At 45.5% G+C, this 26,766-nt stretch overlaps 1 protein-coding gene across 2 annotated transcripts in view; it reads right to left on the reverse strand.

Annotated features, from left to right (window-relative positions):
- Positions 1–17,486, reverse strand: part of Dok5 (docking protein 5) — a 150,326-nt gene extending 132,840 nt beyond the window's left edge. Inside the window, exon 1 of one of the 2 annotated variants that reach the window (XM_087910945.1) lies at positions 17,154–17,473. In XM_087910945.1, coding sequence (XP_087767071.1) covers positions 17,154–17,219 — 66 coding nt within the window. In that variant the 5' untranslated portion in view covers positions 17,220–17,473. Of the gene's footprint in view, positions 1–17,153 lie in introns of both variants that reach the window. The other variant, XM_085696958.2, reaches the window with a different exon arrangement.
- Between the last annotated feature and the right edge of the window lie 9,280 nt (positions 17,487–26,766).

The following is a 26,766-nucleotide window of genomic DNA, read 5'->3' on the forward strand; positions in this document are numbered from 1 at the left end:
CCACCTCACTGAACCCAGTTTGCAGGAGAGGCTTCCTCCCTTCAGCCATGACTTTCAGATTGTATGTGTTTCTACTGATACCCTACTGCATTCCAGGCTTTTCCTTTTCACTCCTTTCCTATTTTCATGTGTGTGTGTGTGGGTGCTAATTTGTGTATGTGCACACAAGTACATGCGAGCTTGTATGTGTGGGGGCTTAAGATTAATAATCAAGAGTCAACCGTGACCAATACTTCACCTTATCCACTAAGGCAGGGTATCCCACCCAACCCAGGGTCTCTCAAACCAACCCAGGGTCTCCCACCCAACCCAGGGCTTGGTGACACAGCTTGTCTCATGAGCCAGATTGCTCTAAGGCTCCGCAGTCTCCCCTTTCTGAGACCGGATTTACAGGCAGGCTTCCAGACCCAGCATTCATCTGGGTTCTCAGGATCCAAACTCTGGCTCTCATGCTCACTCTGTAAGCATGCTAGTAAGTGAGCTGTCTCCTCAACCCCAAGAACTCTCATCTGAAACTTTAATATTTATCCCTTCAGATGGCATGGGCAAGGCTTTCAATGGCTATGACCCCAAGGCAAGTTAACATAGTATGTCCCAAGGATAGAAAATACCCAAACTCTCTAGGCCCTAATCACACCACCCCAAGTCAACATTATAAAGCGTGGTCTATGTTGAACAGCCTCAGTGTTCTTTCTCATGAGGGATGATTTAAATGTCTTAATTATCAAGCCAACGTAGACATCGTAATCACAATCTGAGAGATCACGAGAGCATCTTTGGAAATGACAGAACACAGCACAGCTATTCCTCAGTATCCACAGTTACTTTATGTGGTAACACAGATATCAAGATTTGTGGATGCTCATACCCTGAGAAAACCATGATGCAGAACTTGTATCCAACCTGTGCACAACCGCCTGGGTACCTCAGATCACCCCCGGATGATGCACAGCACGTAGCAAGACGCAAACGCTGTGTAAATAGTTATTCCAGATTGTTTAGTAAGTAACAACATGAGAAACACCTGCACCCTTTCAGCACAGGTGCAACATCCCATCAGTCTCTTGGGTTCATGGTTGATTCCATGGATGAAGAACCCAAAGCTATGAAAGACGGGCTGTATGTTTTCAAGCAGATACTGTTGTCGGTGATATTCTACATATGTGCTACTCACAATCGTAATAGATTTTTAACATCTAGGAGAAAGAGGATGTACTAAAATAATTATCTTTTATTACTGTCATAGGCATATGCAATTCTTAACATGGAAAATGCATGAATACTCTTGGGCTGTGACATGTGCCTGTGTAAGCACATGAATCCAAACCCTAGCTTTCCTTCCCATGTAATCTGATCCTGCCATTGCTCCCTTGATGAACACAATACGTAGAGAAACGGCTCACTATGCCAATTTATGATATTGACAGAGATGTCACTGAAACCCCAAGCTACCAGTGCTCTTAATTAAAGCAACATTAACAAGTCCACTAAATATAAAATGATACAATTTGTCTCAGCCATCAAGATAGGAAAATGTTTTAGACTGAGTAACTACACTATGGTGCCTCGTCACCTTTCCTGCTAAGGAAAACATCAGAAGGCTGTGACAAACAGGAGAATATTGCGTGTGGATGAGCATGCCTCGTCCTTGTCCAAGGTCCCAATAGACACATTAAGAAAAGGCCAGTGACACTTTTGGAGGCAGTCTTTTAGAAGAACCCAAGATATGACTATATACCCATCCCTCCCTCCCTCCCTCCCTCTCTCTCTCTCTCTCTCTCTCTCTCTCTCTCTCTCTCTCTCACACACACACACACACACACACACACACACACACCAAAATTAAAAAATAAAAAATCTTGGAGATGTTTTTCTTCTGTATTATTGAAAACACAGGTTTACTAATAATCATTATGTCTTAGCCCATGGTCATAATATTCCTTTTTAAGGCACTACAAAAAAGGGAGTGCCGACTGGGAAAGCAAATGCTCTGATGACAAAACAAGTAAGAGAGAACTCAGGGCTTAAGAGCAGGGGCTGCACTTGCAGAAGAATGGAGTTCGGTTTCCAGTACCCACGTCAGGCAGTCCACAGCTGCCTATAACTCCAGCTCCATAGACTCTGATGTCCTCTTCGGGACCCCGTGAGCATCTGCACTCACACATGCACACACACCAGAAAACCAAAAAGAAGCTAAGATAGCTTTTGTCACTTTTGTGCAGCCTCTACCTTCCACCATGGGTGAACACAGCATTCCTTCCCTCCGAGATGCAGCATCCAGGTGCCATCCTAGAAGCCAAGCCTGAACCAGACATCAAAAACCTTCAGCATAGAACTGCGAGAAGTGACTTCCTTTCGGGTGCACCCCCCGGGTTCTGGTGTTGCTCCATCCGCACTAACAGACTAAAGCAGCGTGCCACCCCAACATCTACCTCTATGAGTATCTTATAAGAAGATGGAAACAGAGATTCAAAATCTGAAGTACTTGCATGTTTTTCAAATGCAAAGCCTGTTTAAACTCGAGATCTTAAATCAACACCAATCTTAGCCTGGGGCTGACATGAAGTCTTTGGTGTGGATTTTCCCCCTCATCGTTCAGTCAAGGCACAGTAGGTTCCTGGTGGTACACACTCAGGAGCCCCGGTGACTAGTCAGTGAGAACGCTGAGCTGGAAAATCTGCTTCTGGAAATCACCTATAGGCTATGAAATGCTCCGCTTTGAGCCTTTGGTTCAGTTGTCAGAACACCCCAGCATTTCACCTCTCTAAGAGAAGAAACATGTACAAAACACATCCAAAGAGCTGTCTGCCATGTCACAGAGGTCTGTGTCCTGAGGCCAGGGTGACAGACTGGATGACTTACAAACATGGGTCCTGGGGCTGAGGAGACAGCTTTATGGGTAAACGGCTTTCTGCGCAAACATGGAGACATGACCATGTTTACATCATATTACATATTATAGCAGAAAGTCGTGCCTGGTGACATATGCCTCTGGCTACAGGGTTTGCCAGGTAAATTCAAGAAGATCCTGGGGCTCACTGGCCAAAATAATGAACTGTAGGTTTGATGAGATACCTGTCTCTAAAAACATAAAGGAGAGCAACAGAGAAAGACATTTAATATTCATGTCTGATTTGCACACATGTCCCACACTGTGCAAGCATGCCTCCCTCACACATACATACATGGATACACATGTACAACACACACACAAATTGAGGATTGGTGAGGATGATGATGGCAATGGTGATGATGCTGATGATGCTGATGATGATCGTGATAATGTCCCTAATAACCACTGTGGAACTCTACAGAAGTCAGGAGGTCCTGGCCCCAGCTTCCAGAGGATTCACATCAATCTCTCTGAACTGTGTCCATTTCTGCCAGTGATCTGTACTCTCCCTTGACTTTAAAACTTGAACTCATGGCACTGAAACCCAGTGAAATCTTTGTGGCATGTGTGTGGAAGAGGAGTAGGGAGCCCTTAACAATAGCTCCCGTAGCCTCTGCCAGCATTCGAATCATGTGCTGGCGTATTTCTCAGCTTGAACCTTGAAGCAGATAAAATGAGAACCGTTATTTTTGAATTCATATGGCTGACACTTATCTAAGATCAAAATTATAGAGGCTCTGGAACACACGACCTTAACGCACAGGAAACTGACCCATTTGTTGAGTTAATATTGGAGCAACAGACCAAAAAATTTTTTTCATTTTATATTATTAAAACTTCATCTAAAAAATCTCTGAAAATTAAACTTCAATATTAAAGGCCAACAAGATATCCAGTTCTCCTCTCACACGCTTGATCCTGTGAGTGACTCTCCTGATGAAGGGCATTTGACTTCAGAACTGTATTTCCGTATATTGGAAGAACTCCTTTAAGCTATGCACAGAGTAGCCAATCTCCCTAAAAGGTCACGCAGTAGCGTAGAAGACACTTCCACCTAAGGCTTTAATCTATATCAAAACATATTCTGGGCAGCACACCTCTGTAAATCCAACTGCCTACTGATGTACGAAAGTTCAAGCCTGAGAGTCAGAGTCACCCCAGGCACCCACAGTTATGAAAAGGAAAAACAAGTCAAATTTTCTCATCTCAGTGACTGGCATACTTAATAGTCAAATGCCCTGTTAGGAGGAAACGGAATTAAATCCATGGACAACACCGTCTTCTTGTCCTCGGGCTCTCAGCAGGACAGTCGGACAGCTCCATGGGGAAGGTGCTCGCTTGTGAACCGGAAGACCGAAGTGTGATTCCTGGAATCCACATGTGGAAGGAGAGAAGAATCTCTCAGAGGTTGTCCTCCGATGTCACAAGCATGCCATGACACACATAATTAATCATTTTAATAAAGATGAAGTTAGTAAAGAGACTGGTGTGCTTTAATAAAACAGCAAAAAAAAATAAGCCCTTTTATTTCTGTCTTACAAAAATTACAGCACAGATAGCTAGATAGCTAGTTAACCAGTAGCAGGTTCGGAGCCCCATTGGGGATGGATTCTTCTTAACGACCAGTAGCATGTGAAGACAAAACCTGGCTGCAAGATTGTGGTAAGGCAGAAGAATGGGACACACGGGAGATGTGAGGCTCTGAAGGGCTTAGAAAGCCATTAACAGATAACCATCTAAATCTTCTGAGATTCTGATCTGGCTGGAGGCTTTCTGGTCAGAACAGGAGATACCATCCCCTCCCTCTCATAAAAGTCAATCAAATGAGCCCACCAAGCATCTGAATAGGAAGATGCCCCTCAAGGCAACCCATCTGGAGAATTCAGAAGAGCAGAAATCCTTAACACACAAGTTGGCACAGCAATCTACCTGACCATTGTCCACTCTCATCCCTTGAGAATGTTCCACTCTCCCCGATGACACACTCCACCCTTCCTCTGCCCCATTCTCCCCTGCGTTCCTTCGACAGAGATCAGAAGGGCTGGACAGCCAAGGGGATCCCAGAGTGGCAGAATCATTTCAGTTGTGAAAATCCTGTGTCAAATACAGGGAGGAGCCACAGACTTGCAGCTCAGTCCTGAAGTCAGAGAGAGCGCCCAGTGCCTCCATAGAAGCATGAGTCAGACCGGTAGCATCTCAGCTGCTCAGCAGCCTGCTGGGGATTGATCTTGGAAAGCAGACTGACGTGCGAAGACACTCACTACCGAGCACTCTCAGAATAAGTAGTGCCTTGGAAGCAGTGGGGTGCATGGATCGGTTATCAAACACTCTACTGAAGTCTCCAGAGATCCTATACACCACCCTTAAGTTTACACACTCGCAGAGTTGCTCCTGACTGGGGTTGTCGGGAGCAGAAGATGTGTGTCCTGGAGGCACACTGTCATACACACCCCGTAGGGCAGGGCTAGTCACGGTGGTCTGTCCTTGCACAGCTGGGTAGTGCACTGTGTGATGGCAACCTCAGGGGAAGGTTAAATGTTTCCAGGTGATAATGGTGAAAGACCAGTCTTTCCTAATGGGAATACTGAGGAGAACATGGGGTAAAAGTATGCAGTGGTTGGTCCTGCTGTAAAGGCCTGCTGGACACTAAGGAGCAAATTTCATAACCATGTGTTACTGAATGACTACATGGGAATAAAGAAGTTAGAGAGAACCCCACTGAGCCCCTGTGGAGCTCACAGCCTAGTGAAGCGAAAATCATCAAAACATATCATTTAGGCCATCCATCAATGCTCTACAGAAATGATGCAGGACAGCGTTGTCCAACAGAGCTCTCTACAGTGATGGAAATATTTTATATATGTGCTGTTGGTATGGTTGCCAATAGAGACTCTGGGGCTATTTATAGCTTCAAATGGTTAATGTGTCACAGAATTTTTTTGAAGTACTTTTTAAAAAGGAGATTGATGGATTGAGCAATTGAGTGAGTGGGCGATTTTGTGTGTGTGTGCGTGTGTGTGTGTGTGTGTGTGTGTGTGTGCGTGCGCGCGCTCATGTGAGTTTTGTGGGCTCCGCATGGATTCAGGTGACGTCAGAGGACAGAAAAAGATGTTGGATCACCAGGAATTTGGGGTACAGGTAGTTGTGAGCCACTTATTGTGGGTGCTAGGAACTAAACCTGGGTTCTCTGCAGCAACAAGCAATCCCAACAGCTAAGTAATCATCCCAGCTTCTAAAAACCAAGGAAAAGAAAACCTTTAACCTGAATTAGTTAAATAGCTACAAGTGGTCAGTGACCACACCCACCTAGGTGGGAGATGGGGTCAGAAACTCCAAGAGAAACCAGCCAGCTGCATGCCCGCTGGGATGATCAGGATGGGGAGCCAGAGAGACAAACACTGAAGGGCAAGAGGTTTCTACTCAGAAGGAAACTAAGGGAAATGATGAAAGAGAGTTGACTCTCTGTGGGAGCATAGATAGGTTCTTCCCCATTGGTGCTGGAGAGGGCATGGTGTCACGTGGCCAGTGACGTCATGGGGTCTGATCATACAGTGCCTTGAGTACATGTGCAATGGGAAAGATTAGGAGTTTTACGTAAAGATGGGGAAGGATTTGGTTTAATTTAAAGTATTAGTCTGGCGAAATCAGAATAGACGTCGAGAGTGAGGGAATAAGCTAAAGAAGAATCAAACGTGTGTGCGTGTATGTGCGTGTGTGTGTGTGTGTGTGTGTGTGTGTGTGTGTGTGTGTGCGCGCGCACGCTGGGGAAAAGCATACCCCAAGCCACAGCTTTACATCAGTAAGGACTAACAGCCAGTCATCGGTCCAGAGTCCCAGTACGGTCTGGAAGAACTTAGGCTCTAATCACACAATCTATAAATGTGCTTGACTTTGTAAGAGCAGCTTTCTGGTTGCTGTTCATCTCATCAGCGTGTTCAAACACGCCACCCTTTGTGGTCTAGGGGGGGAAATAGAAAGTCACTGAAGATGCCTATTATTAGTGGACTAATTAAAGAAATTGGGCAGATGGGGCCGACAAAATGGCTCAGTGGATAAAAGTGCTTGAAGCACACTCTTAAAGATCTGAGTTCAAATCCCAGAGCCCATGTGAAGTGGAAGGAAATAACTGACAGCACAAAGTTGTCCTCTGACTGTCACAGGTATGCCATAGCAATGAACACCAGGCGTGTGCGTGCGCACACACAAAGTTGTCCTCTGACTGTCACAGGTATGCCATAGCAATGAACACCAGACATGTGCGTGCACACACACAAAGTTGTCCTCTGACTGTCACAGGTATGCCAGAGCAATGAACACCAGGCGTGTGCGTGCGCACACACAAAGTTGTCCTCTGACTGTCACAGGTATGCCATAGCAATGAACACCAGGCATGTGCGTGCACACACACAAAGCTGTCCTCTGACTGTCACAGGTATGCCAGAGCAATGAACACCAGGCGTGTGCATGTGCACACACAAAAAATTAAGAAATGAAGAATTAATTTATAGCCAAATAAATTAATATTGACACCATAACTTTTTGAAAAGTGCTTTAATATAAGTAGAAGGGGGAATAATAAGTTCCAGACATAAGAACAGAGTCTATGTGTAGAGCAAAAAATATGAACAAACTTTTATGTTGGAGAAGGCTGCTTGTTTGTTTCCTGGCTGCTCAGCAGCTCAGACCCACAATAATCACACAGAAACTGTATTAATTAAATCATTGCTTGGCCCATTAGCTCTAGTTTCTTATTGGCTAACTCTTAACATCTTAGTTTGACCCATCTCCATTAATCCGTGCATCACCACGAGGTCGTGGCCTACCAGCAAAGTTTCAACATGTCTCTGGCTGCGGCTTCATGACTTCTCTCTAACTCTACCTCATTTCTCCCAGCATTCAGTTAAGTTTTCCCTGCCTACCTAAGTTCAGCCCTGCTGGAGGTCCAAAGCAGTTTCTTTATTAATTAATCAGTCATATTCACAGCATACAGAGGGGAATCCCACATCACTTTTATGTTTGTTTATGCTGGACAAGTTTGTAAGAATCTGCTGAGTCTGGCTGTCCTGGAGGTGAGGCAGATCTGCAGGGGTGGGGGTGGGCTAAAGGTAGGGGTGGGGGTGGGCTAATGGCAGGGAGGGGGCAGGGGGGACTCCTTTTCTTGGATTTATATCACACACTTCATGTGTAATGTAAAGTATTAGCTACTTAAACATAACATCCATGTGAAAGCCATCCATTCTTTCTTGTGAAAAAACGAAGTTCATCCCCCTTTCTCTCCCCTCCTCTCCCTTCTTACTTTTGTACTTTTTCTTTTTTTTATTTATCATGGTCCATTTCTCCCTTTTTTGTAATATAAAGTAACTTTATGAATTCAAAATAAATGATAAACTAAGAGTTATCAGCCATCATTTAGGGTTGGACACAAATCAGAGCTATTTTGGAGTAAAATCCCAGGATTTCTGTGCTGTTTGGAAAACACATGGTAGACAGACATCCACACAGGCAAAGCACCCATTCACATGATACAAATAAGTCAATAAATAAGTAAGTAGAGAAATAACAGCAAATGAGTATTAGCTGAGTACCGACTATGAGCCAGGCCCTGGAGTAAGACAGAGAAATGGTTCTTTTTGAGAAACTGAGAAGTATATTACCAGGCTTCTTTTTGTATCTGAAGAGGTTTAAAAGAAGAGAAATTAGATGATTGGTGTCAGTGTCAGTAAGCAGCCAAACGGAGACTCAAAGAAAAGATCCGAGTGAAAAATAAAAGGCACTTGGTGATGAAGATGCAGAAGGACGATGCACTGCTCCCAATAAGCCTTCTTCTTGTGGACATATTTTAAAGTTGATACCGAAAGATAAAGAAATTGAAGTCGCGAACCGTTTTTGATAAAAAAAAAAAAAAGAGCTATACCGTACCGTATGCCTACCTCTCAGACATACATAGACATCCCATGGCATGTTCGCAGGTCTATCGGACAACCATGGACAGAACAGAAGACTCAAGGATGGGCCTGAGTGAGTACCCAGTGAAGAAGATGCAATTTCAGAGATGGCCCTAGAACAACGGGACATCCACACACAAACAGGAACCTTGCCGTATGCTTCACTGAAAGGTAAAACTTGTCCTAGGAAAGACCACGCTATGGGCTGCTGGGCCGGCCAAAGGACTCATTGTGTGAAGGCGCTTTCTCTGGCGACCTGAGATCCGCCCTGAATCTGCGAGATGGAAGGAGAGAACTGACCCTTTCAAACTGTCTTCTGATCTCCTAAAGCTTTCTCCCTCTCTCCCTCTTCCAGCCCGCCCTGCACACAGGCACACAAAAAATAAAATTAAGAAAAGAAATACACGGTTATGATGATGAAAGGGAACATTACAGACTGTGGGAATCTATCACCAGCCACATATCTGAAAAGACATTTGTATGTAGATTACATGAAGAACTCTCCAAACCTAACAGTGAAAAGACAAGCCAGGCATCTTCCTTACATATGTACACAATGGCAAAGAAGAACACCACTAGGCAGTCAACAGTGCTCCCGCTCAGAGAAATGCACACAAAAACCGTAGGCAGCACCTCTACACACCCACAAGGGTGGCCAGAGTAAACTAAAGGCACCATCAGCTCCTGAAGGGGATGCAGAGACGTGGGTCACTCACACACTGCTGGTATGAAGGCAGAAACAGCAAGAGTGCTTGATGCTTGTCAAATCAAGAGGAGTAGGAATTACCTAGGAGACACACAATGGCCTTAAACATGTGCGTGTACGTGGTCACACACACATTTATATTACATTATATATTATATTATATTATATTATATTATATATGAACATGTATATGGATAAACACATATACATAATTCTATTTTATTCTGTTCCAAAGAACCCTGCCTAATAAAGTTTCAAACAACCAAATCTACAACTACCACCCAACCTGGTGACGGTACTCCTGAGTATCTCAATGCAGTTATGAAAACTTACATTCATACAATATCCTGCACACAAAAGTCTCTTCAGCCTTCTCTATCAACCCAATCTGCACAGAGCCCAGAGGTCCTTCAACAAGTGAAAAGTCCAAAGGCCCTCCGACCCATCGATACCATAGAGCACCACCTAGCATCCGCATCATCCTGAAAAAACTGAATGACTCCCCAGACAACGACCATGACTCAAACCAGGCCCTTCCCCAAAGGATTCCTAAGGTTTCCTTCTGAAAATAACAGAATTATAGAGCGGATAACATGTTGGCAGTGTCAAGAGTTTGGGACCGTGCGGGGAAGTGAGAGAGAGCCTTGAAGGACTCTGTCATTGGCTGGAACCTCATGACATTGCCAGGCCTCCTCAGCCTCCACCTCCCATCTCAGCACACCGGGATTACAGGTATGAGGCACTGGGCCTGGCTTTCTCCTGTAGGTTCTGGGGATTTGAACTCAGGCCCTCACTCTTGCAAGCAAGGCCCTTTACCCATTGTGTCAATTTCCCAGCCCTCCACCTTGATTCTTTACGGCTTCATGTGAGTCTACAATTACCTAAAAATAAAAGTCTCCACGGAAAACAAATGAGATCATGATTTTTCTTGGACAGGGTCTGGGGTCAGCCTAGGGCAGGAAGGTTCACAGGTGTGACCCATCACTGCAAAGAAGTTTGCCAAATCTCGTTCCCTCAAGCTGGCTCAGAACTCCATCATGGCACAACACACCCCAACTCAGAGGCTTAGAAGTCTAGTAAAGTAGGAGGACCCACAAACGTTCCCCAAAACAGCTTCCAAATCCTTACCCAAACACCACCCGGCCGCATGCTAGAGAGAGGAGCTATTTTAATTCCTGCGCTCACACGCGTCTTGTGGCATTTCAAAATTCACAACTTCATTTTAAATCCCACAGGAATGGGGGCGGAGGAGAACGGCAACCTCATCTTCTTCTGGCTCAGGCTCCCCAAAGGTTTGAGCTCCATCCAACTGGAGCCAAAATTGTAGAGTAAGAGGAAACTCCAGCACAGCCTCCTGCATTCCCCATGTGTGGGAAAGTGGGACTATCTCTGCCTATCCTTGGGGATGGGGGCTATCTTTGGCTATCATTGCCACCCATAGCTGATTGATCATTCACAACAGTTGACCTTTGAACACTGTGAATGTACAAACGACTAGTTAACGGTACAGGCTTTGAAGTCAGACCATCAGTTCGCAGAGGACAATGACCGAGCTGTCCAGTTTGAAGCGGTTTGCAGGCAGCCACAACACTGGGGAGCACTCCGTGGACATTTGGCGGATAATAATGGGCACAGATGCCTCTCCCCTGGGAAACAAATTCTTAAAGCACCGAAGGCAAATTACTCCTCGTCAAAAATGGCAAGGTCGCCTAAAAATAAATATTGCTAGTCACCTAATGGATATAATTTTAAAAACATGCTGGCAGATGTCTGGATATCATTGTATCAGTAACTTGGTTTATGTCTCCATACAAAGCCATTAAATCGGTCATTCATTGCTAAATCTATCTGGGTGATGAAAATTAAAAGCCAAGTACATGCGCAATTAATCATATCTTTCATGAGGACCTAGATGGCAGCTGGAAAGCTATCCTTATGTGGAAATCATGTCAGGAAAACTGAGTTAGACGGAGCCAGAACACTGAAGGATTTTTCCCACACTGCATACAGAGGGTCTACCTGAACTTTCATTTCCCATCTGGCAAACCTCCCCCAAAAGCCCCTCTGTCCTGTAAAGAGCAAACTATTTTACACATCTTCCTGGATATTATATTTGCATGGGAACATGCCTCAATACATATCAGAAAGTCATCAGGTGACCCTGATTTATTTATATGATCTTCATGTGATAATCCTTAGTTTTCAAGTATTATCGTTTAAACGGGAAACACCTCCACCGACTCATTTGTGAGGACACGTGCCCCAGATTGGAGCACTGCTTCCGGAGGTTGTGAAACATTTGGGGCTATGCGGCCAACTGGCATTAGGCCTCTGAAGGCCCAGCTCCACTTCCTGACTGAGAGCCTTGCTTCCTGAGGCTGCCTCTTTTGAGTTTCTGCTACTACAGGCCGCTATACCCCAGCGACCATGCCTCCCTTGCCACTGCGGACTGCAGCCTCTGAGCCAGGAGCCAAAATAAATCCTCTGTCCCCTGAGCTGCTTCTGTGATTTGGTCCCAGTGGCAAGAGATCATCAAATATATCTAGGCACTGTAACAAGTGAGTCAAAAAAATCTAAAAGTCTTAATGAAATATGAAATGCTCTGTGAGATAGCGGGCCAAGTGAAACAGAACAATGAAGGGGTGATAAAATACTTTTCCCCAAAATCTGACCATTCCTTGTCTGCTTTTCAAGACACCCAAATCAAGAGAAAAATCTCCTGGCCCCGCAGGTTTATTCAAACTGGCATTTCAAGAAGAAGTGCATTTCCTTTGGAGGCATTCTGGGCATTTACGCAAATAATGTGGAAAATTGTCTAACGGCAAATGTTCCTTCTGTCCCTAGCACCAGCGGCCAGCAGTGTTTGTGCTTGTACATAGACTATCCCTTGGATGGTAAATGTGTTCTTCTACCTAAACAATAGCTTTGAAGAGAAGACGTAGTGCAGTAAAGGCTAGGAAAATAATAACGCCCCAAGTGCTGCCATCTCTCCCAGCAGTAATTGGAGGCCTGAAAACAGAGCAGTAATAAATATTAATTGGGTTTTCTCTGGGCTAAGTGTTGTGTTGAGCTCCTTATGATGATCACGTATCTGATATCGCTGGATATCGAGCGTCTCTGTTCTTACAGAATAATCAGGCTGGTAAATATTTTAAAGCTCACACAAAGTCCTAGTCATCCTGCTGGGATTTTTAATGCACCCTTATATCAGAGGCAACAACCATAGGAACCTTCTTCAATCCACTCTCTAAAAGTCTTCATTGAGCGTCTGCTGTAGTGAGCAGAGAGAGAAATCCCATGACCCCTGCTGGAGGGGGAGCACAAGTAATAAGTAATATACAGGCTAAAATGTGCAGGGTAGTAAGACTTGAAAGAAAAAAGTCTACAGCTACAGATGCAGTGAGGGAAAAACGAGAAGATTTGGAAAGGTCTCACTGAAAAGGTGAGAGCCGAGCACGAGCACTGGAGGGGGCGATCCAGGGAAGCAGCATGAGGGGCAGGTTGGAGCAGGGAGGAGCAGGGAGGAGCAGGAACAAACACAAGGTGGTCAGTGGAAGACTCGGCTGCAGGGGGCACAGTGTTGAGCAAGAATGGAATGAAGATATAGACTGGGGATGCTGTAGGCAACTACTCCAATACTATAAAGAGGAAAGAACGGAGCTTCGACCAGAGTGGTATCTATAGACAATTAGATGCTAGGAGATAGAGTCTAGATAGATCTCAAAGACTGAGCCCACAAGGTCTCTTGATGGGCTGGCTGTAGTAGTGCAAGACAAGGGAAAAACAGACATGGTGTCCAATTTCCTTGGTTTCTGGCTTAGGGTTGATTTTGCCAGAGCAACCAAAACGCTGCCTAGTGACTAAGAAGAAGATAATGTTAGCGGAAGCAAGTTACGTGTAAGTCAGTCAAGGTTGTGAGTGCAATAAGCTTAAGACCTCCTAGGTGGTCCGCTGGAGATGTGGGCAGACAGAGAACTGGCCAGAGTGGAGCTTAAGTGGTCTGTGCTGATAAGTTGTTAGATATGGGGAAAGAAAGGTTATTTAAACACTAAGTCATTGAGGAACTGCATGTACACAAAGAAAATAGGTCTAAATTTAAGCTCTGAGAATTGCACTGCGGATCAGCCAGGATAATAATGGATAGAAAACTCTCTCCATTGCAAAGAAACCAGCCAAATGAAGATGTGAATGTAATCCATCTAAATAACACACTTAGCGGGTTAATGACGCAGACACCGCCCATTCCACTCATCTAAGAAATCTCGAGTATCTTTGGAGAATTAGGTAATTATAGATAGCTGTTCCCCTCCTCCTCCTCAACTCCCCAAATAGAAACCTCCACATTCCTGAACAAATATTGCACCCAGGGCACAGCCTGAGACCTGGAGGAACCAGCGCAGATGACTCTAGGGACAGACATGAAGACACAGATAGCTCTCAATTAAATGAGCTGAATTTCATTTGGCTTTCTGATGTTCAAAGCAAGGAGTAGGTTAACACCTACTGTGACTGCTTAGGATCAAGTTTAGGACTTTCATTGAAGGTGCCCCCGTCTATGACCCACTCATAGAGGTTAGCTTGCTTCCTGTACATTGACAAATTGCCTAGTTATAGCTTCCTGTCTTATTTACATTATAAACTATATTACATACATATTTATTTGCATATATTTTGTAAGAACATTATCCAAATGAAAGAAATATCTATAGCTAAATAAATTCTGCCACAAAATTTTTTTCACCGAATGAGGATAAAGATATTTACCCTGATTTAAACATTTAAACCACAAACAAATCGAAGCACAACATGATACCAGAAATATGGACACTTTCATGTTTTGATGTATTCATTAAAGTAAATTTAAATGTAAATAGTAATAATGATAAAATATGCCTTTGGACACAATCGGATAGAAAAGTAAGGAAATCAATGATCCTTAGAGGCATCTGGCGGCCTTAACTCGTCTTTGTTTACATTAAAGATAACACCGCAATCAGAATCAATGCCATGCACTTTCTCTGCACGTGCACATTACTATCTTAGTTCATGGTCCCCAGACCATCTCTAATCTAAGTAGCATACACTGTATAGATTGGAAAATTGAAGCCAAGGCAGGTCAAAGGCCATAGACCTAATGAGTCCAACAAGCAGAATTCATTCCTATCTTGTTATCGCATCTTTCCCCAAACCTGGGGACATTCTTTGATACAACAGCTGCTTACCATGAAATGCAGTTTACTTGTTTAATTATAAACACTCCCAGACACGGCTCTCCTCCACAGACGCTTGTCTGGATTCCATTATTAAGGCCATTGTCATATTAGTTTACTGACTGCAAGGTCATCCTTCCCTGCAGGGTCCCTGGGTGTGCCAACATATACTCTCTGCCTGCTGACTAGCTCTCTGGGACTCACACAGTGCCTAGAAAACACACGTCGAGTACTGGTCCAGGCTCTAGACAGTCTGGCTTAACACTACCAGCATGCCTGACTTGGGACACCGGGTCCTCATTGTCACTTCCCACAAGAAGCCCCCACCTTTGCAAGGGTCATTCTACCAAAACTTTAGTTGGCATCCAGTTCTGATGACAATGTCACCGGCCTTCTTTATAAATTATAGCAAAAATCATCTTAGCAGGCTGGTCTACTGGTTGAACCAAGGTTGACAAACAAGGCCTGTTTTACACAGTCTTAGTCTGACTTTTCTATCTGTGAGTGAAATCAAAATGCAGTGAATATTCTTGTGTATATTTGAGTAAACACAGCCCAGATGACTCCATCTTGAGAAACTGGACTACCCAAAATACTATAAATATAAAACGAATGTAAACTAGACTCTGTTTCCTCTCCTTTTGCCTCTAATATCCATCCAAAATTTGTTGGCATGCCCACAATACTATACTGTGTCAATTACAGTAATATAGGAAGAAGACACGAAAGTGATGTTAACCAGTTTTTCCTATAAATCACCCTTGTCAGGATTTGGAGTCAACCCTGATCCTCATGAATAATTCATATCCTGTGCATTAATAATGCATGTCCTCTTCCTGTTGGAATGCTCTCTAGCATGGAATGAATGTCTAGTCCCAATCCCTTCCATTGACATGACAGAGGAAAAGCAAGCTAAGGATGTGTCTTTCTAAGGCTCTCTTTAAAACTGGAACACTTGGCTACCCACCAGATCATAAAGAGTATGATACTCTTGGGATGTCTTCAGCTTCATGTGGAAGTCACTCAGCTGAGGACCCCAAAGAGAAGCAATGAGACTGTAGTCAAACCAGTAAGGTCAGTTAGTTCTGTTACCATCCTCCTCAGTGCTGCACTTACAACAGCCACAAGAACTTTACTGTTCAAACAGAATAACCGGCAAAGGGTGGGGGAAGCAAAAAAAAAGAAACAGGCCAAGGGAACCAGAGTTTTATAACAATCCGGGATGTTTCTCCCCAGCAGACAATTCTCTCTAGCGATGTTTGCTGCTGAGAAATTTCTTTTCTTCTCAACCAAATTAAAGGCATATGTCTTTAAAGTCCAGAGACCAAATAAAAGAATGGTAGTGAACTTCACATATCTGTGGAGAAAGATACTGAATGGATCACTCACTCAAGTTGGGCCATTGACACTTGCGCTAACGCCAGCCATCATTGCTAAGTAAACTTATTTCCCATCCCTGTCTCAAACCCAGCCTCTGGCGAATGAAAACCAACAAAAACAAGCCCAGTATTTGACACATGGCAAAAAGACATGTGGCAACACACACACACACACACACACACACACACATGTTTGTATATTCCAGTATCCTCCCCTCCCTAAAGATGGTACCATCACTTAAAACTCAAAGAAAGGCGGAATGGTTTTCTCCTAAAGTGCCCCCAACAAGAGAAAAGAAAGGGAATCTTAAAAAGGGAGGCACTAGGATTTCCTTCCTTCCCTCCTTCCTTTCTTCCTTCCTTCCTTCCTTCCTTCCTTCCTTCCTTCCTTCCTTCCTTCCTTCCTTCCTTCCTGCTCCTATTCCAGGATCTCTACACCTGCACCATGTTCCACATGAAATGCTCTTCCAATGGGACTCAGAATGTGGATTCTAAAATGCAGAAACCCACTGCCCAAGCTCAAGAGGGACCTGGTACCAGGGAGTTGGCCCTGTCCAAGGCCAGCTCTCTCCACCTCTGCTAACACCTGAGCCAAAGAGCAGAGTCCCTGAGACCAGAGAGTCACTGTCCTTGATCCCCCTCAGGGCATCTGCCCTCGGTCCTGGCCTCCATTCACCCCCTGGAAAAGTTAAGTTGGCGCGCGAGTGAGACGCGGGTAGGGGACATCCGGCAGGCTCAGCACCATGCCGGACTTTCCAGACACAGCACCCATGGCTACCGGGAAATATTTATTCCAAGTCAACTGGCTCCGGTGGCCACCGTTAGAAAGTCAAGCCATCCGAGAGATAAAGATAGCTCCATGACATACCCAGATGCTGGCGCTAGCGCCGCAGTCACAGTAGCCTGGGATGTTGGCTGCAAGAGCCACCGCGCAAGGCAAGTCCCCAGCGCGGGGGATGCTGGCTGCAGACCCAGACCCTGAAGTCGCGAGCAGGGAGCACGGAAAGGATGAATACGTACCCCTAGGCGTCTGCTCCGGATCCTCACGTACCCCTGCTTCACAATGTCATTAAAATTGGAAGCCATCCCAGACAGACAGCAACCCTGCTGCCTCCAGAGCCTGCACAGCACCCTGAGTGGCTTCGAGGAGGGATGTGGGGAGGGTCAGGACAGAGAGTGAGGGAGTGAAAGTTGACAAGGCGATGCAGAGAGACCGGACGTCAGAAGGCGCACATCGCTTCCCTGTCTCCCCAAAGCCTGAAAGTGGGCGGCCGCCGGCGCCCACCAGCCACTTTGGGGGAGAGTGGCGGGGAGGCGAGACTGGAGCGCGGCGTCAGCTGACTGGGTGGCAGCCTGCCAGGAGGAGGAGCCGCTCCAAGGAGGAGGAGGAGGACCTGAAAGGAGGAGGAAGAGAAAGGAGGAGGCAGAGACGGCCCAGAAGAAGGAGCACCGGTGTCCCCTCCCGCAGCCTCCGCCCACCTGGCCCCCAGCTGCCCTGATCCCACCTCCTTTTCCCAGGAGCGTGCTCCGCCCTCCCAGCGCGTTACTGCGACCCCCAGGGGCGAAGCTCCCAGTCCCGGCCTGTCTTTAGACAGACGTTGGACTCTTGAACCAGCTGTGTGTGCCCCAACCTGTCTCTTCAGCCCTATCTTTTCCCCAGAAGAGCTAGTTAAGGGTGTGTCTGTATCCAGGGAGACTGAGCTGAGTGGTTTACCTGTGACCTAGAGAGAGCCTTCTCTGAGGCTTGTGTGCAGCTCTTCCATGAGGACCCCCTGCTGTCTAGCCCTAGGCTTCTATCAATTGTCCCTATCTCTTGTTTAAGTCTGCCTTCCCTTTCAGGCTGTAAGTTTCCTCGGAGCTGAGATTCTTGCCACTGTTCTGCCCTCAGACCTTGGCTCTGTGCAAGTGATCCATAAGTCTTGGAACTTTAATAAGGTGGCTAGCATTTAGCACACACTGCTCTGTCTTTTGTATGCATTGACTCCGTTCAGTCTCCCTGAACCCATTAAGGTGTGGCCCCTTTATGTAATTATCAAGCTCCCAGGTAAACCTCCGTATCCTGACAATACAGCTGCCTGGTAAACATTGTAAATATTCCGAGAACACTGAAATGGATGGGAATATGAAGGATTTGAGTCCTGCTTCTGATCTCATGACCTTCTTTAAGCAAGGTTGCAACATTAAACTGACTGTTGCTGATACTCTCCCAACATCAATCTGCTGGGCTTTGCTAAAGGAAGAATAATCAAGGTTTTAGCAACTATGTTTGGCAGAACCTGAAGCTGAGAAGAGCCACACCCTGGGGATTTGCCCACCATCCCACAGCTGGCCACCACAGGGGCCAGGACTACGGGGACAATGTAGTGTTGCAAAGTACCAATGTAGGGCCAATGTCATTATCTTACGGTTGCTTCTTGATCTCCAAGGTAGAACTTTCTTATCCCTTACTCAAAAGTTAGACCATTCTCAGTCATCAGCGGTGACCCCAGTTCAAGCTCCTGAGCTGGGCGACCTTCAGTGAGAGTCGTGGAGGAAAAGTCCTCTATTTCACAGGCCGTTAGGCCGGACGACAGTCAAATCCTCTCATCTCTAAGATGACATAGGACTGACTTCCTTTCTCTGTGGGAAATCTCATTTTAGTCATCCGAGTTTGATGGGTATTAGTCAGTCAAAGGAGAGAAATCACCAAGAATGTGTCATAGAGTTGAGACTGTTAGAACCAGAAAGTGGGCATGCCGGTGGGGAAAGCGCTTTGCTATATTGTAACCCATCTGCTCTGTCTCCTTGTTTCCATTCTATGAAAAATAAATGTTTTAAGAGCCAGTCCTTCACCCAAAGAGGAGAAAATGGTGAAGTCATTTGAAGGGCTGCTTACAAGAGCTGGCACTATTAGCCAGTACTGCCCATGGCAGCTGTGAAACACAGGTGCTGGAGAATGACATCTGTCCAGTCCTCCACCTGCAGACCAATTACGCTGTCACAGGAACAGAGGACGCATCAATGAATAAGAAGCTTGAAGTGAGTGACTCACAATAACAGAAGCCATCAATGAGAAAAACAGGGATGGAAGACAGGAAGATCGAAGCAGACTAGATTGGGAGAAACATATGATTTTTTTTAAAGTTTATTAAATTATAAAAGTTTCCATTTCCGCCCCTCCTCCCAACACCCTCCTACTTCCCCCACTCCCTCTCCTCCTCCCTCTCCATCCCTAAGAGTAGTCAGGGTTTCCTGCCCTGTGGGAAGTTCAAGTTCCTCCCCCCTCCCTCCAGGTCCAGGAAGGTGAGTATCCAAACAGACTGGATCCCAAAAATCCAGTATATGCAGAGGAAACAAGTCCCAGTGTCATTGTCAATGGCTTTTCAGAAAGACTCCGGGCCAGCCACATCCAGAGAATCCGGCCACATTCACAGAATCTGGTTGGATCACGTGCTCGTTCAGTTCCAGTCCAGCTGGCCTTGGTGAACTCTCATTAGATCAGTCCCCTTGTATCAGTGGGTGATGGCACCCATCGCAGTCCTGATTTCTTTTTTCATTTTCTTCATCCTTCTGCTCCTCATTTGGACTGTGGAGGGTTCCGTCCAGTGCTCCAATATGGGTCTCCGTCTGTATCGCCATCCAACGTCGGATGAAGGTTTCCTCTGCTCTTGCCTTCTTTGTTCACGTTCTCCTTCCTTCTGCCTCTCGTTTGGGGATAGCATCTTTAACAAATGGTGCTGGCATATGATTTTTTTTAATTGCAAGATCGAATGCAGTATATGCTTTTGATTGGTTGGACAAAAAAAATCAAACTGATATCACACACACACACACACACACACACACACGACTGGGGTATGCCAATCAAAGTGCAGCCCCTAATTCTTCTATAGACTAGGCAATGTCCAGTGGTGACGACAGAAGGAGACCCATAGAGATGCAGAATCCAGTGGTGCTTATGGATTTCTTGGGTACCCATCATACATGGCTAGACACTGCCAGGTGCAGCATCACAGGGTCGTTCCTTTCTCTCGAGAGAAATCTACCATACATCAAAAATAGTGTTTTAACTCCTGCTCTCGGTTCAACTTCAGCATAAGACTCATTTTTATAACATACAAACATGTTCCCTTTGCTGGATTCTCTTTAGTTCTCAAATTAAGTAGGCTTGCCCTCTGCTCCCAGGGCGGGTATGCTCTTTAGTACACTGCCTTCATGTGTGTGTGTGTGTGTGTGTACACACACACGCACCCACACGTTCACATGGATGCAGATGCCTGTGGAGGCCAGAGACCTTGCGAGCTGTACATGTTGCTTGGCTGTCTCTGAGACAATCTTTTCTAGGCCAGTGAACCCCAGGCAGCTGCCCGTCCTCACTTGGCAGCACAATTACAAGCTTGTACCACCACAGCTTTTCTTACGTGGGTCCTTGGGATTGAACTCAGGTCCTCGTGTTTATACTAAACCTACTGAGCCTTCTCCCTAGTCCTGCATCCTTTTCCAATGAGTGGTGTTCTCTCCAGATGTGGCATATGGTTTCGGCTGGCTGGTCAGAGTTAATTGGCTTACACGTAGGAAGCACCCCCTTGGCTGCAGTTCTCTCAACATGCCAAGCTCTTTTCTAGTTCTCAATCTTTTTTAAAAGAAAATACTCATTTTATGTATTGTTTGTCTGTCTGTCTTGTGGTGGGCTCTCATGTATTTCAGGCTATGCTCTTATAGACAAGAACGAACAAGAACTTCTGATTCTCCCTCCTCTACCTTCTGAGTGCTGGGATTATAGCTCTGAGTCACCACTCCTGGTTCCTGTAGGACTGGGGATGGAGCCCAGGGCTTCATATATACTAGGCAGTAAGCAGCATTCCACCCAGTGAACTAGTCACATCCTCGCCCCATCTCAGCCTTTCAAAGCACAGTGTCTTAGCTAAAACCTCTTTGATGGAACATGTTTCCCCTGATGCATCATCCCACAGAAGAATCTCATCTTTCCTGGCTTAGCTTGAAAGAAAGCTTAAGTAAGAAGTCTTCTGTATCCCCGAAGTCTCTGAAGGCTTCCAATTGGTCCCTATAGTTGATTTTCTAGGTATCACCATCCCTAGATATTTAATGAATTATTGATAACTTTGGTTTATCAGTATGTGCACACACATGCAGGTGAAAGACACTTGTGAATGATCCATCCTTCAGCATGTACTTCACACACACACACACAGTACACACACTTGTGTTTTGTTTTTTATCTGTGTGTATAAGTGTTCTGCCTGCATGTATGTGTGTGTCCTAAGTGCATGCCTGGTGCCCACAGCGGTCAGAAGGAGGTGTCAGAGCCCCCAGAACTGGAGTTATAGATGGTTGTGAGCCGCCATGCTCAGACACTGTTGACCACAGAAAGGCAGGGATACAGCAGAGCATACCTGGAAAGCAGAGCTATCCCAGGTCTTCTTCCACCCGATTGGGTGTCACTCCCGAGTCACCAGTCTTTATTTAGTGAAGGCTGGTGGAGCAGTGACCTGGTGCCGAGCAAACTCCTCCCAGGTGACAGCCAAGTGACTTTCATTAGCGTCGTCTCACCTGCCACGCCAGGCTGGGTGTGCTTCTGTGACAGTCTGCTGAGAGCAGTAGGGGGTGGGTGGAAGCTCAAGCTATTTTTGGTGAAGGTGTTGGACAAGTGCCACGCAGCCTCAGCCTCCGTTTTCGGTGGCCTTTGATGAAAGTGTCGAACTTACGGGAGCCTATCCTTTGTTCTAGAAAAGTCCAGAAGCCTCTGAAAGAATAGAGGCTGGGGAGAAGCCTGAGTTCAGGTCACCAGAACCCGAAAAGGCAGGGGGTGGAAGTGTAGGTGTTTTTGCTGGGAGGGTGTATACAGACTAGTAGACCTGGGAGTCACTAGCCAGCCAGCCTAGCCAATCAGAGGAATCCAGAAATCAGTGAGAGACCCTGTCCCCAAAATAAATAAATAAATAATATGAGGTGGAGGGCTAGGTAGATGACTCAGAGGTTAAAAGCACTTATTGCTCTTACAGAGAGAACTGGGGTTCATTTTCCCATACTCGTAAGGCAGCTCACAAGTGCCTATAACTCCAGTTTCAGAGCACCTGACTCCCTCTGCGGACCTTTGCAGGCTCCTACATTTATGTATTGTACATAAACCCATGCATGCTAACACTCATACTCATAAATTAAAATAAATAATAAATAAATCATCAAAAATAATAAGATGAAAAGCAACCGAGGAAAACACCTGGCATTGACACCTATCATTAATGACAATTGCAAACACAGGACAAGAGTTGTCTATATGTTCTTGCTATGTTGTATCTGCCCTGAAGCAGGGCAGATATGTTCTTGTTATGTTGTATCTGCCCTGAAGCAGGGCATGTGTTTTCTTGCTACATTGTATTTGCCCTGAAGCAGGGCTTATGTCTTCTTGCTACTTTGTATCTGCCCTGAAGCAGGAGGGTGTGTGTGTGTGTGTGTGTGTGTGTGTGTTTGCTACATTGTATCTGCCCTGAAGCAGAGAGCCAGCTGATCTGTGTTAATGTCTTGCTCTGAAATGTTACAGTTAGAGATTTCTATTTCAGTGGCTGGAAATATGACTCAGAGGTTAAGAGCACTGGGTGCTCTCCAGAGGTCCTGAATTCAATTCCCAGCAACCACCTGGCGACTCACAACCATCTGTAATGAGATCTGGTGCCCTCTTCTGGCCTGCAGGCATACATGCAGGCAGAACACAATATACATAATAAACAAATCTTCAAAAAAAAGAAGTTTCTCTTTTAGTGAATGGTAGTTCTGCATCTTGTCCATACAATGTGCCTATGGGAGTCAGAGACCAGCACTGCTGTCTGGATTCTCTCTGGAACCTGCCCCTTCCTTTTTAGCAAATACTTTGCTATTACAGGCAGTGCTGTAATAGCAGTGCTTCTACAGCTTGCAGAAGTGATTTATGTGATTTAAAGAAATATGCCTTTTTGGGGTCTTATTGATGACAGCTCATTACTCACACAGCTCTGACATTGAGAACCTCCTTAAATTGTATGCCCTAGAACCTCACTTGTGCCCCCTACTGCCAGCTCTTGGCAATGGGCTCAGTAATTCTAACCAAAATGTACTCCTACGGATGCCATGAAACTCAAGAGTGGCTGGTAGCACTGGAATCCACAAAGTGATTCTAAGTCTAAATCTATTTCCACCTCACTTTCTCCTTTTGCTCTCTACCAGATTCTCATTTTGGAAAGTGCTAGAGATTTACTTGGAATTTTCTTGAGTCATCTGGGATTACTGAATCAAGTTAGGAATTTTGAAACTTCTTGTTCAGTGGTTCTCAACCCAGGGGGTAAAACAACGTTTTCACAGGGGTCTCTTAAGATCATCCTGCATATCATATATTTACATTATAATTTATAATCATAGCAAAATTGCAGTTATAAAGTAACAACAAAAATAATTTTATTGTCTGGGGTCACCACAATGTGAGGAGCTATATTAAAGGGTCATGGCATTCGGAAGGATGAGAAGCCTAGTTCTAGTAACAGAGCCATGGTGTCTCCAAGCAGAGTTCCTTTAGTGGCAAGTGGCAGTATGCCTCCGTGTTGGGTGGTTTAAACGGGACAGAAGTGGCATGGTGTTTTAGAAATTAATGACAAGCCCAGTCTTTACCAGTGTGTGTTGTATTGGCACAGACAGTCTGACGGAGACATGATGGTGAGCTATTGAGATGGTTCCCAGAAGACACAGGAAGACACAGATAGACTGACGGAGACACGATGGTGGGCTATTGAGGATGGTCCCCAGAAGACACAGACAGACTGACAGAGATATGATGATGAGCTATTCGGGAGGGTCCCCAGAAGACTCTCACTTGTGTGAAGCTGAAGTGTCCAGACAGTTGATCAGTCACTGGCAGGCAACTGGATCATGAGAGCTCTGATTATCAATGATCGTTTTGTAATTCATTATTATTGGCATTATTGGGAAGTGCTAGAAACTTTTGGATACTGGGTCTGGTTGGAGAAAGTGGGTTCACTGGAGATGGCTGATAGCTTGTCCTGGAGCCTTCATTTCCTCTCTCTTCTTCTGATGCCTGAAGTGAGACACTTGGGCCTGCCGTTCAGCTATGATGCATTTTGAATCATTACATCCCATAGACAATGGATTCAGAGCCCCAGCCATTGGAGCCAGCAGACACAGCACACCTACCCGCAGATATCTGTCAGAGTGAGGAAGAGCTGCCAGAGGCAGTGCACCTTCTGTTTCCCAAGAGTACCTGTGGCCACGTAGAGCACACTGGTCTACAGGATGCAAGAGAAGGGTGTTGGCGACACTGTGGCCACATTCACCATGAGGCTGCTCTTTCTCCATGCTCTCCTTCCCTTTCCCTGGATCAGAGACTAGACTCAAGGATGAAACATATGGACTGAAGAGTCAGAGGGACCCATGAGCCTAGTTGTTGGACGACCTCATGGGACCGCACCTGTGACTGCCCAGGACAACTTACACAGCCAGGGGTGTTACCTAAGAAATAATTAAACTTTTATGTAGTAAAGGCTATTACATTTGGAGGTCTCAATTTCGCTCCAGTAGCATAGCATATCCCTCTGAGCCTAACTGGATGGGGTCTGGTTTAATCTGCTTCTTCTTAGCTCTTCTTGGTTCTGCTTCTTCTGCATGCCCCTCCCACAAGTGCTCCCCTGGGGTCTCGTGATGGTTCCCTTAGCTTTTGGTGACTTTCTTTCCACATTCCGCATACCCAACCAGCAGGGTAGGAATCTTTGTCCCATAGAGGACAACACGAGAAACGCATCCTGGAGACATGAATGAGAAGCAGGTTCTCTATCCCTGGGGACAGCAGGAGGAGACAGGGTTTCCTGGAAAAGGAGGTTTCACGGAAGAGTGTCTGGTCTATTTATTTAAGAGTTAGCCTATCTGATCAATGGGGAAATTAGTGAAAATGGGTTTTAAAATGCCTTGCTTTTAAAATCAGTTAATACTATATATATGCGCTTATGTATATATGCATGTGTGTATATGTATGTGCATATCATAACATATGGGAAGAGACCAGAGCACAGCATACATACCATGATGTGTGTGTGAAGACAAGGGCATGGCATCCATACCTTTACACACATGTGGAGACCAGAGCACAGCACACATACCATGATATATGTGTGGAGACCAGAACACAGCATGCATACCATGATATGCATGTGGAGACCAGAATACAGCATGCAAACCATGATAAACATGTGGAGACCAGGACATGGCATGCATACCATGATAGACATGTGGAAACCAGGGCACAGCATGCATACCATAATAGGCATGCATAATATGATAGACATGTGGAGACCAGAGCTTGACATGCATACTATGATAGACATGTAGAGACAAGGGCACGGTATGCATACCATGAAAGACATGTGGAGACCAGGACACGGCATGCATACCATGATAGACATGTATAGACCAGAGCACAAGTGTGTGGGGTTGGCTCTCTCCCTTCAACTTTACATGAATCCCAGGGACTGAACTCTGGTCTCCAGCATTGGTCAACAGGCCCTTTACCCTCTGAGCCACCTTGTCAGCCTCTCAAAAGCCTTTAGCAAAAAGGACTAAATGCTGTTGAGAATTTGAGTCTGGATCTATTGCCAAAACCAAGCACACATGTCACCAGCTACTGAAGAGAGGAAGTCTCTGGTATCCAAGGGTCTTGACAGCAGCAGTGCCTGCTCTGGAAATGTACCCTGAGGCACAAAGGTTTAGTTATGAGTGTGTGCACTGCCCTTGTGCTTGCTTCTTGACCTGCAGATAGAATGTGTTTGAGTTCTTCTTTCTGAAAACCTCTCATAGGTGGCTCAGGTCTTTGCTGTAGAATGTTCTCTATGATAGGGGAGTTCAACCAATCACATTCTGCTTTGGGGGCGTGCCGCCCTCAGGCTAAAGCCTGCCTATAAACCTAGTAAGCACGCTCCGCTAGCTCTCTTTTTCGCCTGGCTCCTGCACCTGGACGGATCGTTTGAATTCTGGTGTAAGCTGTTGTAAGTCTTACTTCTCTTTATTAAAGCTGTATATTTTGTATTAAGATAGTCTGGGGATTTTTCATTACCAATCGCCCTGTGGCATCATCTCTAGAAGTTTCCCACTGCCAGACCTTGAAGTCTTCTGGCTAAACAAAGTCAAGTGAAAGTCACCATGGTCATCCGCTAGAAACAAAGGCTAAAATGGGTATAGAAGAGCTCACCTGTTTGCTGATGAGGCAAGTGTGATAAGAACCAGGAATGGGAAGTGGGGTAAGTGGATAGAGACATCAGACTCTCAGTCCTGGTGGAGGTGGCCATCGATGGAAGCTAGAGATGTTATAGAACAGATGAATAAGTCTACAATTATCCACAGAGAAAAGTCCCGTGAGGCTGTGTGGGAACAGACAGGATAGCTTTGGGAGGTCGGAAATGACAAAACTAGGGGCTGAGATGGAGAGAGGAAACGCTGGTGTACGAGCAACAGTAGACAGGGTGGGGCAGGCACAGAATAACCTGTCACCCAGGAAGACATGGGTGCAGTGAAGCCAGAAGAAAGGTGAGGGTAGGATGTGGCGAACAGGAGAGGGGGATCCATGGTGAAGCCAGAGCTGGTAAGTTTGGTTTTGTGTATA

The sequence above is a fragment of the Myodes glareolus genome, chromosome 10 (assembly GCF_982192425.1).
Source record: "Myodes glareolus chromosome 10, mMyoGla1.1, whole genome shotgun sequence".
Classification (NCBI taxonomy): domain Eukaryota; kingdom Metazoa; phylum Chordata; class Mammalia; order Rodentia; family Cricetidae; genus Myodes; species Myodes glareolus.